The sequence below is a fragment of the Cydia strobilella genome, chromosome 18, assembly GCF_947568885.1.
Source record: "Cydia strobilella chromosome 18, ilCydStro3.1, whole genome shotgun sequence".
In the NCBI taxonomy this organism is placed as follows: domain Eukaryota; kingdom Metazoa; phylum Arthropoda; class Insecta; order Lepidoptera; family Tortricidae; genus Cydia; species Cydia strobilella.
In genome coordinates, this window is record NC_086058.1 from 13,329,087 (window position 1) to 13,341,965 (window position 12,879).

General features: G+C 40.5%; 1 protein-coding gene across 1 annotated transcript; it reads right to left on the minus strand.

Moving 5' to 3' along the window:
• Positions 1-3,855: 3,855 nt before the first annotated feature.
• LOC134749678 (glutamate receptor ionotropic, kainate 2-like) lies at positions 3,856-11,550 on the minus strand. Its single transcript, XM_063684697.1, has 11 exons — positions 11,400-11,550; positions 10,450-10,595; positions 9,093-9,246; positions 8,499-8,691; positions 7,835-8,004; positions 7,267-7,578; positions 6,475-6,653; positions 5,994-6,098; positions 5,117-5,283; positions 4,669-4,744; positions 3,856-3,981 (listed from the first exon to the last, which is right to left on the minus strand). The coding sequence occupies exons 1-11, from the start codon at positions 11,548-11,550 to the stop codon at positions 3,856-3,858; spliced, it is 1,779 nt and encodes a 592-aa protein (XP_063540767.1).
• Positions 11,551-12,879: the final 1,329 nt, after the last annotated feature.

A 12,879-nucleotide genomic window follows, 5' to 3' on the forward strand; every position in this document is an offset into this window, starting at 1 on the left:
TAGTCACGATTAAAATGTTGTGAAGGCAATAAATATTGATAAAAACGTTAATTGAAAACTAGGCGTATATTCTTCTCTATGATATCATGTAATTAACTACGTAAACAATGTTTTAAGTAAGTATTACGCCTTTATTAGAATTATGAATGTATGAATCGATCGGTGTAACGATAAGCAATCTCAGAATGATTTCTTAGATTTAATTAATTGTATTGTTTATACTATTAAGTGATATATCATCATAATACATATATCACTGCCTATATTTATGTCGTGGCCTACCATTTAATACACAAGATAATTGCCACAAGCAAAATCGTTAATGAGAAAATATTATTCACATGGCAAACAAATAAAATGGCAGGCTTCTTTATTCATTTTTAATCTATGTACCACTTGATAGGAGGCGTTTCTAAAATCGATAAAATTTAAACTATTATACGGTAGGTACAGTCAAGGGCATAAATATATATACATTCCCAAAGTTTCAAAAATATGTGTACGCTCTTACACCTTAGACAATAGTCGTTTACATATTTTTCAGCCATTTGTCAGAATCGATATTTTTGCGTTCGGCTGTAAATATGTACCTACAGGTATTATACGTACGTTATCTTAAGTAGGTAACATAAAACATCTTCCACCAATTTACATTCTTCTAGCTAATCGTTCAGCCCGTCGCTGTTGGCGAAGACGATAGCGGTTCCTGAAATATAGAAAAAAACACTATTATTAAAACGGTAGTACACGGGACGAAGATAACTCGAAATATAAAATTAAAGAAATTTGAACTTAAAATAGAATTACATAAGGTTCAAAATTACTTCAATTTTGTGTCTCAAGTTGTCAACTTCTTCCCGCCGTGTTACTTCTTTTAAACTTCAGGGCAGTGGTTCTTAACCGTTGGTCTCTGTAAGCACCTAAGGGTTTACCGCGAACCACGTTCGACGTGTTGCCTACCTGTCACACTTACGTACGAATTTACAAGTGCGACAGAGAGGCGTGGTTCGTGGCAGGCCCTATGAAGTGGTCCACAAATTAACAAAAGAACATCACCTTTCGTTAACTATTCGTCGTAGATTCTTGGCAAAAAAAACTTGAGTGGTACAGTCAATCGGGGTGAAAAGAGATGGGCCGTGCACACGCAGAATAACCGATCGAAACGTAAACAAACGAAATTGTATGGGCAATCTACCGTTCAACAAACAATTGGTCCTTGGTCGGTTTATAATCTTACAACTCAACTGTACCTACTTTGAAAGCGGAATTATTATAAAAAGGTATTTGCATTATTGTTTTTATTATTTTAAACGATTACATATAGATATACATTTATTTACATACAAGATATATACAGTGGTACTACGTAAACGAAATTAATAACTAGCTTAAATCTAAAATAGATATATTTTTTTAGATATGATAAGTGTAACAAAAAACAAAATATTTACGAAGAAATAATATCTATGTACCTACCTATAGGTAGTTTAATGTGAGCTAACATTTGTAAGTTCAACGAACAGGTTGTTGAAATCGGTAGGTAGGTACCTATCTAAATATTATCACACCTTCTACACTTTGTTATATTGACGTAAATTTGGGTTTTCGACAAATTGTAGTTTAAATGAATGTGATTGTAGAAAACGCGTTATTTGATGTTTTATCAGTATTATATATATACATGTTAGGTACACTACACGTAGGTATAAGTAATATTAAGTACATATAAAAAGTCTTTATTTCTCCAATTTGATAGGCACCCATACAATACATCGTACAATACATCGGCATTTTGAACGTTCCGTCATCGCGTGACCGCGTCGCTAACCAAACTGAGCGGCCGGCGAAAAGCCAGCAATCTGGTGTCGCGGGGCGAGGTAATTCGACTCGGGGCGGGGCGGTGCGTGGCCGTTCTGCTGGCGTCGGTCTCGGCATTGTTGTATATCCAGTATCCAAAATAAATCCTTTACTCAAGACCTACTGCGTTTTACTGTCATTAATACTTAGCATAGAAATATCCCTAACAATGGTATATATAATATTGCCATTTCATGAGTAGCGCCGGAGCAGCTAACAGCTTTCGGATCGGCTCTCGTATTTCTGGCAATGTGAAGAGTAGGTACCACAAGACGTACCTATTTAGAGTCTTTATCCAGGTATAGGTATCAACCTCTTAAAACTTATGCCGGTTATAAACGGTACCTGCGCTATTAAATCCCGTGGGTATTAGGAACATGTCAATAATATTCTGAAATTAAATATATTTTATCAAACTAATAATAAATACAAGTATAAACTATGACTGACCCTACGACTTTAAAAAACACAATAACCGGGCAAGCGCGAGTCCGACTCGGGCTTCGAGGGTTCCGTGCGTATTGAATCTATCTCTTATCAAAATGTTCTAATTAATCTAATTTTGTGCTCCGTTGTAGGCCTACGAGTATTTCGATTATTTAGAAGTGGCCGATTAGGCAGAGTCGCACCATAAAGGGGCCTACTGACTATCAGTCCGTCGGACGATATCGGCCTGTCAGTTGTTCGGAACTGTAATTTTTTTGTTCTGACAGGCCGATATCGTCCGGTGGACTGATAGCCATCAGTGGGCCCCTTTAGGTTAAAAGGCGAGGGATCTCTATAGTGTATCTACTAATAAATGGCGTATGACTCTGGAGGTTACATTCATCATTTGAACCGAGTTAAGGGCCGATGTCGATTTTAGTCGCAAAAATGTAAAATTGATAGATTTAGTCGGTGAAATTGTACACCTTTTGTTTCCTAATTGAAATAACAAGTACTGGTTTCTATTAGCGCATCTTCTTATCTTACCTTTTATCAGATCAATTTGTTGAAAACAGACTCACTAAATTAGTAATGTTTGCTTTTCTGATGGACGTTTAGGTAAACGCGCGTAAAGCACTGATTTTGTCGCTCTGATTTGTAAATTTCGTAAAGTTTGGACTGCTAAACATGGTAATTTTGTATTACACATATCCTGTACTTGACGTTTATCAGACTACATTTTTATTATTATGACTTTGAAGTAGTGTAAATGAAAGTTAGACGAAATCAATTTTCTCCAGAAATTACTTCAAAACAAGTGACAATTTCTCTCAAAATCGACTTAATTTCAACGTAATTTTGATACTTAAACAATCTACAACATTTGTTGAAACTATTCTTATACATCAATTTGTATAATATACCACCATAAATTTTTGATGAATTTTTAAAAACTGTCCCTTCTTTTCATATATTACCGGTGACGCACGCTTGCGACCTCATTATTAAAAGGCAAGATGAGAAGACGTGCTAATAGAAACCAATACTTGTTATTTAGATATTACGTAACAAAACGTGTATAATTTCAACGACTAAATCTATCAATTTAAAAATTTTGCTCCAAAATCGACTACGGCCTCTTAAGGTCAATTTGGCGAAGACCGTCTATAACGGGAAGACCGACAAGTCGATAAGTTTAACTCTTGCGTTTGTTTGTATACACTCCATCACTTACAGAAGGTGGGTAGAGCATAAGAAGTGAAGCTATTCTTTTCTGTGTCTGAGCGACCATGGCGGGGTGAATAGGGATAACAGAGCTTTGGAGAGGCATGAAGTTTAGAAATGATTTGTCTTTGAAGTGAACTATGCATGGAATTGGATTCTTACGCATATAAACGGGTTCTTAGGCTGGAAACAGTGCTCGACCGACAGTCAGCGCTGACCGTCGGTCGGCGTAGCTATATCTATGCAAGTATGAACGCGCACAGCTACGCTGACGGTACGCGCGTGATTTGGTATTGGATTTGGTCAGCGCTGACCGTCGGTCGAGCACTATTTCCAGCCTTAGTGTTCTTACGCATGGAACACGAGCAGCTCTGCCGCGGCGACGGCTACGCTCAGCGCTACGCCGTACGCCATGAATATCAACACGGGACGCATCTCCGTTATGCCCACGCTGCTAAACATGGCGACTGATTCCTAAAAAAAAAATATTAGTGTTACCAGGTAGAATTCTCGGGCTAAGTCACTCGTGAAGAATAACTATTACCGGCCAAGTGCGAGTCGGACTCGCGCACGAAGGCTTCCGTTCTCGCAAAAAACGGCAAATAAATCACGTTTGTTGTATGGGAGCCCCACTTAAATATTGATTTTATCCAGTGTTTAGCATTTGTTGTTATAGCGGCAACAGAAATACATCATCTGTGAAAATTTCAACTGTCTAGCTAACACGGTTCATGAGATACAGCCTATAGGTTCAGCCTGGTGACAGACGGACAGACAGACAGACAGACAGACAGACGGACGGACGGCGGAGTCTTAGTAGGTAATAGGGTCCCGTTTTACCCTTTAAGTTCGGAGCCCTAAAAATTTATATACCCGCTATATGCCAACAACGTACATAATGGCAAAATTGCTTTACATCATTTTGGAAAAAAGCTGATAGGTACTTCTTTCAACGGCTGGATCGATTTCTAAGAAACATATAGCTAAGAACCATAGCCAGAAAACTCGCTTTTACGTAGAAGATACCGCATCGAATTCGGCCCATCCGTTTGAGCTAATACGATGCCACAGACAGACAGACATTCACGTCAAACATATATAACACCATTAACACCTCTCTTTTTGCGTCAAAGGTTACCTATAAACTGATGAGTTCAATACCTTGCATGATGGCATGCGTGCTCCATAGCGGAAATTTACTGCGGATTTTATGCCCACCTCTCGAAATCGTTTGAAGCTGTCAAAATAAGAGTTAGTTATTATAAGAGCGTCCACACCGACTGAGCAGCCTCGAGCAGCAAGCAAAACAAGCGAGGCCGCGGCCATGCAAAGCAGCAAACATAATTTGTCAGTAGAAAAAAGAACACAACCGAATTGAGAGCCTTCTCCTTTTGAAATCTTGAAGGCGGTTAAAAAGGGCAAAATTCAAAGTGACGACCCTAACAAATTTGGTTTTCCAGACTGAACTGTTTTAATATTAAAGCGCAAAATTGCAAATAAGTTGAGTAACAAATACTTATGAACTATTTGCAAAAGATAATTTTGGGTTGTTGTTATGTCCGCGTCCGCTACTATTGCCATTGTACATTCTATCACACTAAACACCAACATGACTCTCAGCAGCTCTAGATACGGTGATTTCTTGCTGCCAGGCACGTGGAAAGCAGTGTATCCTAAGTAGTCAAGTTCCATCAAGTCGCATTTCTCCCTCTCTTGAAACGTCTTGTCGATCTGACGGTACACCGGCTCTACCACACTGTGGAAGGCGAATAGACCCTGCAACGTCACAAATCAACAGTAGGTACAACAGTGTAACGAATTCCACAATTTAACAAGACGACTCATGGGCATCCAGTCTTCCATGTCACATTTTGACAAGGCGACTCATGGGCGACCGGTCGTCCATGTCACATTTTGACAAGGCGATTCATGGGCGTCTAGTCGTCCATATCACATTTTATAGACAGTCGCGATAAAGCAGACATACGTATGTACGTAAATGTAAGTAGTTACTCTATTTTATTTGCGATTGCAATTATATATGTAATGGTCACTATTACGACTGTCCTGATTGGGGTGGTGTACCGACTCTCCTGAACGCCTGGCTCTTGAAGCCGTGCCAGACCGTGACCACAGCACAGACTAGTTAGTTTTTAAAGATTCAAGGTTAACCTGACCTTTGTCGCTGGTCTACACGATTGGAAACCAGCAAGTTCACCTTGGAAGGAAACTTTGTTGGCAACGGCCTGGCCACCCAAAGCGGTGTCAAGATGGTGAGACATTTTTCCAAAGAGTAGGTAGTAAATAGATCAGATTCGAGGTCCGTATTACTCGTATCATAATTTTTTAAATTTGGCGTATTTTGTTCATCAAAGTTCATCCTTACGTCTTTATTTCACTCGTACCTACGCTTAAGCTACAGCGGTTTAGTATATGGAGAATAGTAGTAAGTAGACGTATTTATATTTTATTTTCACTTTACCCACCTTTCGAATTTTTTCGACGCCTTCAGTCAATCCGTAGAATGGTTTGGGTCCTTTATCTGAGTTTACTTTCTTTGCTATTTCGTTGCGTATTGGGTCCGAAGAACCCTGTTAAAAAAACAATGCCGAGCTAGAAGCTTATAATTATAAACAGACTGAAAATTAAGAGCAGATTTTTGACCCATGCTGACCTGAAGCACAGCCTGAAGTCCTGACATCTAACTGGAGGGTGATTTTAATTAGTCACTAAGCAGTGGTTCCTAATCACCTATCCTCGCTCAGCGCAGCTCTAGTGGAAAATTTCCATTGGTTCTTAAAAAGTAAACATATATCCTCACACATTTCTAGTGTAAACACAGCACACAGCCTAAGATTCTTGATGCCGATCTAACTTGTGATTAGTATGTGTTAATATTCTGTTGATAAGCAGCTTGTGTGTCCACTACAGTTACCTTAGAATTCTCATGATATGTAAATACAGAACTTGAAAAATGAAGTGGTTGTAGTTGACGTCGGCAGCGCCCAGCGCCAGCTTAGACTTGGCGAGGGTCGCGAGGCTGTTGACGGAGGTGGAGGGCGCCCGCAGCAGCACCACGATGTTGGCGCTGTATGCCGCGAACAGTGCCATCATTGATGTGAAGACTACCCACAGGACGATGCGAGCTGGTAGACAAAATAGTTACTCGGACTGCGAAGTAGCTGATCGTATTTATTTAACTAGAATCATTGACTTCACCTTGGTAACCTGAGCTACCATGCCAAACGTTTTCGGGCTAGAAAAGATTGTACCAAACAGCTAATATAGTCATAAACAGTATTCTAATTCATATCATTAGTCGCCTTACTCCTCTAGAATAAGGAATTATTTACTTAGGAATCAGATGTCAGCTTCAGCTATTTGGTAAGGTTCCCTGTCTTTTTAGCCCAACAATGTTAGGCATGGTAGCCGCTTTATCAAACTAAGAATTTAGACAATGGTTAGCATGACAAGTATAGTTTTTGAAGTGAAAACTTCTTTAGGAGCGTTGGGCATTTTTTTAAGATGGGAAAAAACTGCAAACGGGCTGCAATCTATATAAAATACATTCATAGTCTACCAGGCAGTCCAGGCACCAGGCGCCAGAAAAAAAGGCAAATGTAAGGCCTTTTGTCTCATTGACAGAATGATACGGAATATACGGAACAGATGTATGCAGGCCGCAAAGCTGGAAATGGTGCCTGGCAGACTACGAGTGTACAATGATTAAAATGCGTAAGGTACACTTCCCAAACTTACCTGACACATGTCTCGGCTGAACTTCACACCCCTGCTGACTGAGCGCACTCATAGTAAGTAGATACGCATCTCTCACCGTTCCCCGCTCGGCTCTCGTCTTGATTAGCCTCGTGCTCAAATAGTACGCCACACCAGCGACGAATGAAGATATACCAGTAGCCATCCACACGCCAGGGGAGAAAGGGAGAGAGAAAATGTTAGCGGTCAGAGAGAGGGAGGGCTGGCGGAAGATGAAACGGGCTCGGCTGTTGTCAAGAGGATCGAGGTACATCACATGTTTGAGACGAGATTGACTCATTCCGACATTTGTCCCTGAAAGATATTGAGCACACTTTATCATTTCTAGCAGACGACTTAGGTGTAACATGAAGGGTTAATCTCAAAACCATGTTCAGAGGTCTTTCCTGTGGATATACCCAAAAGTTAAGGGTATAACCCTTATCCACATGAAACTTATTTTATTTGGATAAGTATGATAAAAGCATTACCTAGCCAAGCTGTTAACTATTGGACACAGAAGAGAAAACTTGTGTGTTCATCCGAACTGTAAAGAAGATAAAAAATTCACCAATGTCAGCGTTATATTCCAACAACTCTCTTATTATCCCGGTCCACTGGCCGTTCTGCAAGTAGCCGAAGCTGTCAGTGAACGTAGCCACGGGGGTCGCGTTCAGCGTCAGGAAAGCCACTTTGGCGAGGGTATAAGAATTCTTGCTCATGAGATCATGTTCTAGTTCCCTAAAAGTAAAAGTGTAGTTTATGTTAACGCCTATCATGGAAGGTTAATCTCAAAAATGGCGATTAGCGGTCGGAGTGAACGGAATACGTATTAAGCGAACGGTGTATCTCGCTTGCACCAATGTCAGTACGAGTGCATTGTGAGTTAGTTTACACAGTACCTAGCTAGCGAATAATTCAGTGTCAAACTCGTGGTTCGTGGTAAGGATACTGTTACGTACTGTCAATTTCTTTAAAGGTTAAATACCTATTAAGGATGACTCACGTTAGACCGGGCCGTGTCCGGGCCGGAGCTTCCGGCGCTTACTTTTCTATGACATGACAGGTGATCACGTGATGCTTTCCATAGAAAACGAAGCGCCGGAAGCTCCGGCCCGGACACGGCCCGGTCTAACGTGAGTCATCCTTTAGTCTCATCTCAAAACTGAGACTGGCCTGACTAGGATTGCAAATTGTATTAAAAATATAATACCAAATCAATAAAACTTGCTTACAGCGAGTCTTCTTGCAGTAAATGATATTTCGATGAGTTGCTGTCCTGAATAGTATTGGTTATAGTCAACGGAGCGCCCATGAGATCGCATCGACGGCGGAAGAGTTCTCGATGAGGCCGGGTGTCTGTCAGGACTTGTTGAAACGTGCCGCGAGGTGTCAGGATGGCAGGGCTGGTGAGGGACGGCTTGTAGACTAGAAAAACAGAATAAAAAGTTAAGATCCAGTTTTGAATGATTCACGGTTAATTCCCCTAGAACATTTAACTTCGCGTTTTGAACACATAAATCACATTTACAAAACGGCGGTAAATAATTAAAGGTAACAAAATAAATTGCCCGATTGTAAACGTGGCTAATGCTGACATGGCTAATATTTGTACGTAACGTGACCCCCCCCCCCCTACAAAAATCGTTTCTCTCTGTCTGTCTGTTTTGTACTGTTGTCTCCAGTTACTAAATGCTCTAAGTTGATTGGTCCACATAATACTATTACTTATTCTGTGACATAAGTACTTATTCAAATTTATTTATTTTTTGATGAGAGAATTTTACATTCACCGACTGCAGATCTAGTTAAGCAACATTTATGCCTACCCTCATTCATTGAGTATCCTGCCCCGTCAACAGTAGTGAGCACCAACTCGCTGTCTACCAGAAACGGGTCCCAGAGCGGGGCTTGCAGCTGTGGGGGCGCGTCCGATAACACCAGCCAGCGGTACGGCAGCCGGTGCAATTCCCGTTGAGTTGCCTGTGCGATAGAGATCCTTAATTTCTATCCAAGTGCAATTAGGTACCTACATGAACTCTTTCAGGGTCTCGCAATTATACTTCTTAATACCCTGGAAGAAATCAAGAAGACTGACAGTGTTCATACAAAGTCCCGCTCCTCCAATATTCAGCGCCATCTATTGAACGGACATTGAGCTATTTTGATATGCACCGAACAAAACAGATGGATCTAAAACCTCACAGTTGAATGATAGGCACAAGTAGGTTCGCTAAGACAAAACTGAGATTTCACAACACGCTGACTTCCTCGTGCTTCGCGCGGCACACACTCAAGTGCTGAGCGGTGAATGGCTCATACCTTATATGTGTGCATGGGAAATCTCCTTGTAATAGTCACAGTTTTGTTGTAGCGACCCTACCTTTGTCTATATATATCAAATCTGTGCACGCGGGTGTAGTATATAATTGCGCCGAAAAATGATCCCAGCGTCTCCACCATGTTAGCCGCGCCATAAAGGGCAGTCCAGGCGGGGACAATTTTCGCTCAATCTGATGAAATTGCCTGATCAAATCAGGTGATGTAGACGCGAAAATGAAATTGGCTCGAATCTTATTTCGATCGCTCGAATCTCACCATCAATCTAAAATTGTGTACGTGTGGACGCTAGATGAGATTGACGCCAATTTTTTTCCTGATCAAATCGGTCGATTTGATCATCCCGTCTGGACCAGCCTTGAGGTTCAGGCAAATGTGTCGTACACATTGTATAACTGACTATACGGGGGTGTTTTCTCAACTTAGCTAAATTTTGCTATTTGAATATACATACGTAGGTTAACTGAGGAACTTTACTGAGCTGAATTAACATTGGTTAATTCATATAATTTAGGTGGTCACGTATCGATCGAGTTTTTCGATTTTAAAGTCAGGCCTATAATAAAAGTTACCTTGACCTACAACTTTTTTTTTGACGCAGGGGTTAATGCATTTACGCATCTCACCCCCAGGCTGGGGGAACCCATTGGGGGGGTGGTATGGTGGGACTCGTTCCTCCCGTACATCCTCTGCTGGCCAGAGGAAGGGGAGGAGAATACTCACTAACATCCCCTGCGGCGTCACCCTCTTTACCGTTAGGGAAGCGTCATGGGATCGCTTGCGGCATTCACCTTGCAAAATATCTAAGGGTTGAAAAAATATAGCGTTATGTATAAAGAAACTTACATTCATGATTAACTCGTCAGTTCGCGGGCAGTTCAGGTCGGCGAGTAACAACACGGTGTGGTCTATGAAGGAGGTTCTCTTTGACATGGAGTCAGAGCTCCGAATACCAGCTTTCGACAGCTCCTTGATCACATGGAGTTTAACGGCTTAAAACGATAAAGAATTAGATATCAATAACTTTAAGGGGTAAATAAAGGAATTGAGTCCGAAACACTACACTGCGCTCTAAGGCTCATATAATAGACTGGCAAAAAGAGTAAAAATTAAAAAGTGGCAACACTGTAGTGTCGTCCCTTTCAAATCAATCTTAGAAAAACGGGACGACACTACACTTTTTAATTTCTACTTTTTTTTGCCAGACGTAGCTCGGAAAGCGGCTAAGTTGAAATGGGACAGGGCTGGTCATGTCTGCCGAATGCCGGACGACTTGTAGGCCAAGTTAACCACGGAGTGGGAGCCCCACGAGTCTAACCGGGGATCCGGCAGACCTCGTCGGCGATGGCGGGATAATTTGAACTCCTTTTTGAGAGGCTGGTCACTCTGGCCAGATATAGCACTAAACAGAGACGAGTGGAAAAAGAGGGGGGGAAGCCTTTGCCCAGTGGGACACAGTGGGCTCTGAAAAATATTAAGTGGTTATTAAATATTATATCGTTCTTCAGAGACACTTTTTGGCAGCAAGATAGCATATTACTTTTCATTTCTCATGCTCTGAAAGTGGGTTGTTGTTCTAAAAAGTGTGCAGAAAATGATAAGTTTCTGCTCTAAAGCACTGTACTTCCCAAGTACGTTTTTTATACGATAAGCAATTAACATTTTGGTTTTAAATGTATTTGTTATACAGTTTAGGCACTTTATTTTTGACACAGATTGAATCCCACACAGACAGAGCCACGGGCACACCTAGTTGACAATAATGTTTATTATTTTGTCTGCAATATAATACTTACGATTATTCCAACAAATGCCATGAAACACCACCATCGTAGGTTTCCTCTCATTGTCTACGAAGCTTGTTAAAAATTTACCAATCCCAGCCCGACCTTCCGCATGAGGTTGGAAAAGCCATACTAATACTGCTACGAGTCTCCAGATATCCATGGCTGCTAGTTATTTGTTTTACAAGGGAGCAAAGTTGTTGTTTAACCGCTCGTACTAATATTGATACCAGAGCAAGCAAAAAATTCCAAAATAGCGTAGCGTAGCGAGTGGTTCAAAAAGCGGAATCATTAGCGTTCCGGGGATTTCAAGGCACGAAGGTTAAACAAGTTTTGCCACCGAGTGAAACACAAATTTTTTCACCACACCAACACAAGGAAAATACTAACTGTATTGTCAAACAAAATCAAAGCAAATCGATTCAAAATGAATGTTATTAAATATTTATCATTCGAAATCCTCATTTAAAAGTCTACCAGCAAACATAAGAAAACAACTCAAAATTGGCATTATATTACTTTGCCTCACATGTGGACAAAATGCAACTTTCTTATCAGTTTTGAACAGTCAAGAGAGCCTTTACCAGCTAGTGTGGTGAAAAGTCCTTTTTTTACACTAATAAAGCGAAATGCAACGCTTTATAGGACAGTTCTGTTAATAATAGGTGGTGAAATAATAATGTTGTTTTGTACCTACTGCAGTTAATAATAGGCCAAGGATATAATTGCCCAAAGCTCATTTAAGACTTATTTGCTACCATGGAACAGAAAACTGTGGAGCTACCGCAACATTCAAATTAATGTTGAAATTTGAAAACCCCTTGAAAAAATAGGTATGACAGAGTTAGAACCTAGCTATCTAAAAACTATGGCTAGTGGAGATGTCACGTAACTTTTGCCGAAAACTGCGACCAAATTGGAAACCCGTTTTATAGGTACCTACTACCTACCTACCAAATACCTTAATATCTAAGGTGCGGCTGGTGCAATTTGTAATCGCCCACCGTTTCTCCTTATTACATCTTTCCGTATTTTCCAGAGTGCTAACCTTATACGTTTCGGCTGTGGTTTCTGTGGTTTCGGTACATTTGGCTAAAAAACGCGCAAAATTGTATTAAAATGACACCTGTCACCCTACCCATTGAGTTTGAAAATACACAAAAATACTATAGACCGTGACATAGCCGTACCAAATGTATAAAAAAATAAGAATTTTCCATTTAATTTCATTTTGGATTTTTAGGTTATTAATTTTTCATTCGAAAATTCGAATTTACAAGCAATAAGTAGGCAGTTATTAGCGGTACCCAATCTGCAATTACAGACAAACTATAATGACCGACTTTGAAGCTCAACCGTACCCGTGCCGACTTAAATAATATTCAAATTGACCCTTGAAGGTAAGTTCTGTTTACGGATTGAACATTGGGCGTCATATCCACTCGGCCACCAAGCCCCAAGGCTTTTTTTATTTTGGTTGAGTTTTTCTTGT

Excerpts from the sequence above, each read along its gene's own strand:
- LOC134749678 (XM_063684697.1), bottom strand. The coding sequence starts at position 11,550 with ATGGATATCTGGAGACTCGTAGCAGTATTAGTATGGCTTTTCCAACCT. Across the intron at positions 4,745-5,116 it reads CTAGAGCTGCTGAGAGTCAT|CTTCAAACGATTTCGAGAGG; the intron begins GTTGGTGTTTAG and ends TTATTTTGACAG. Across the intron at positions 3,982-4,668 it reads CACGCATGCCATCATGCAAG|GAATCAGTCGCCATGTTTAG; the intron begins GTATTGAACTCA and ends TTTTTTTTTTAG.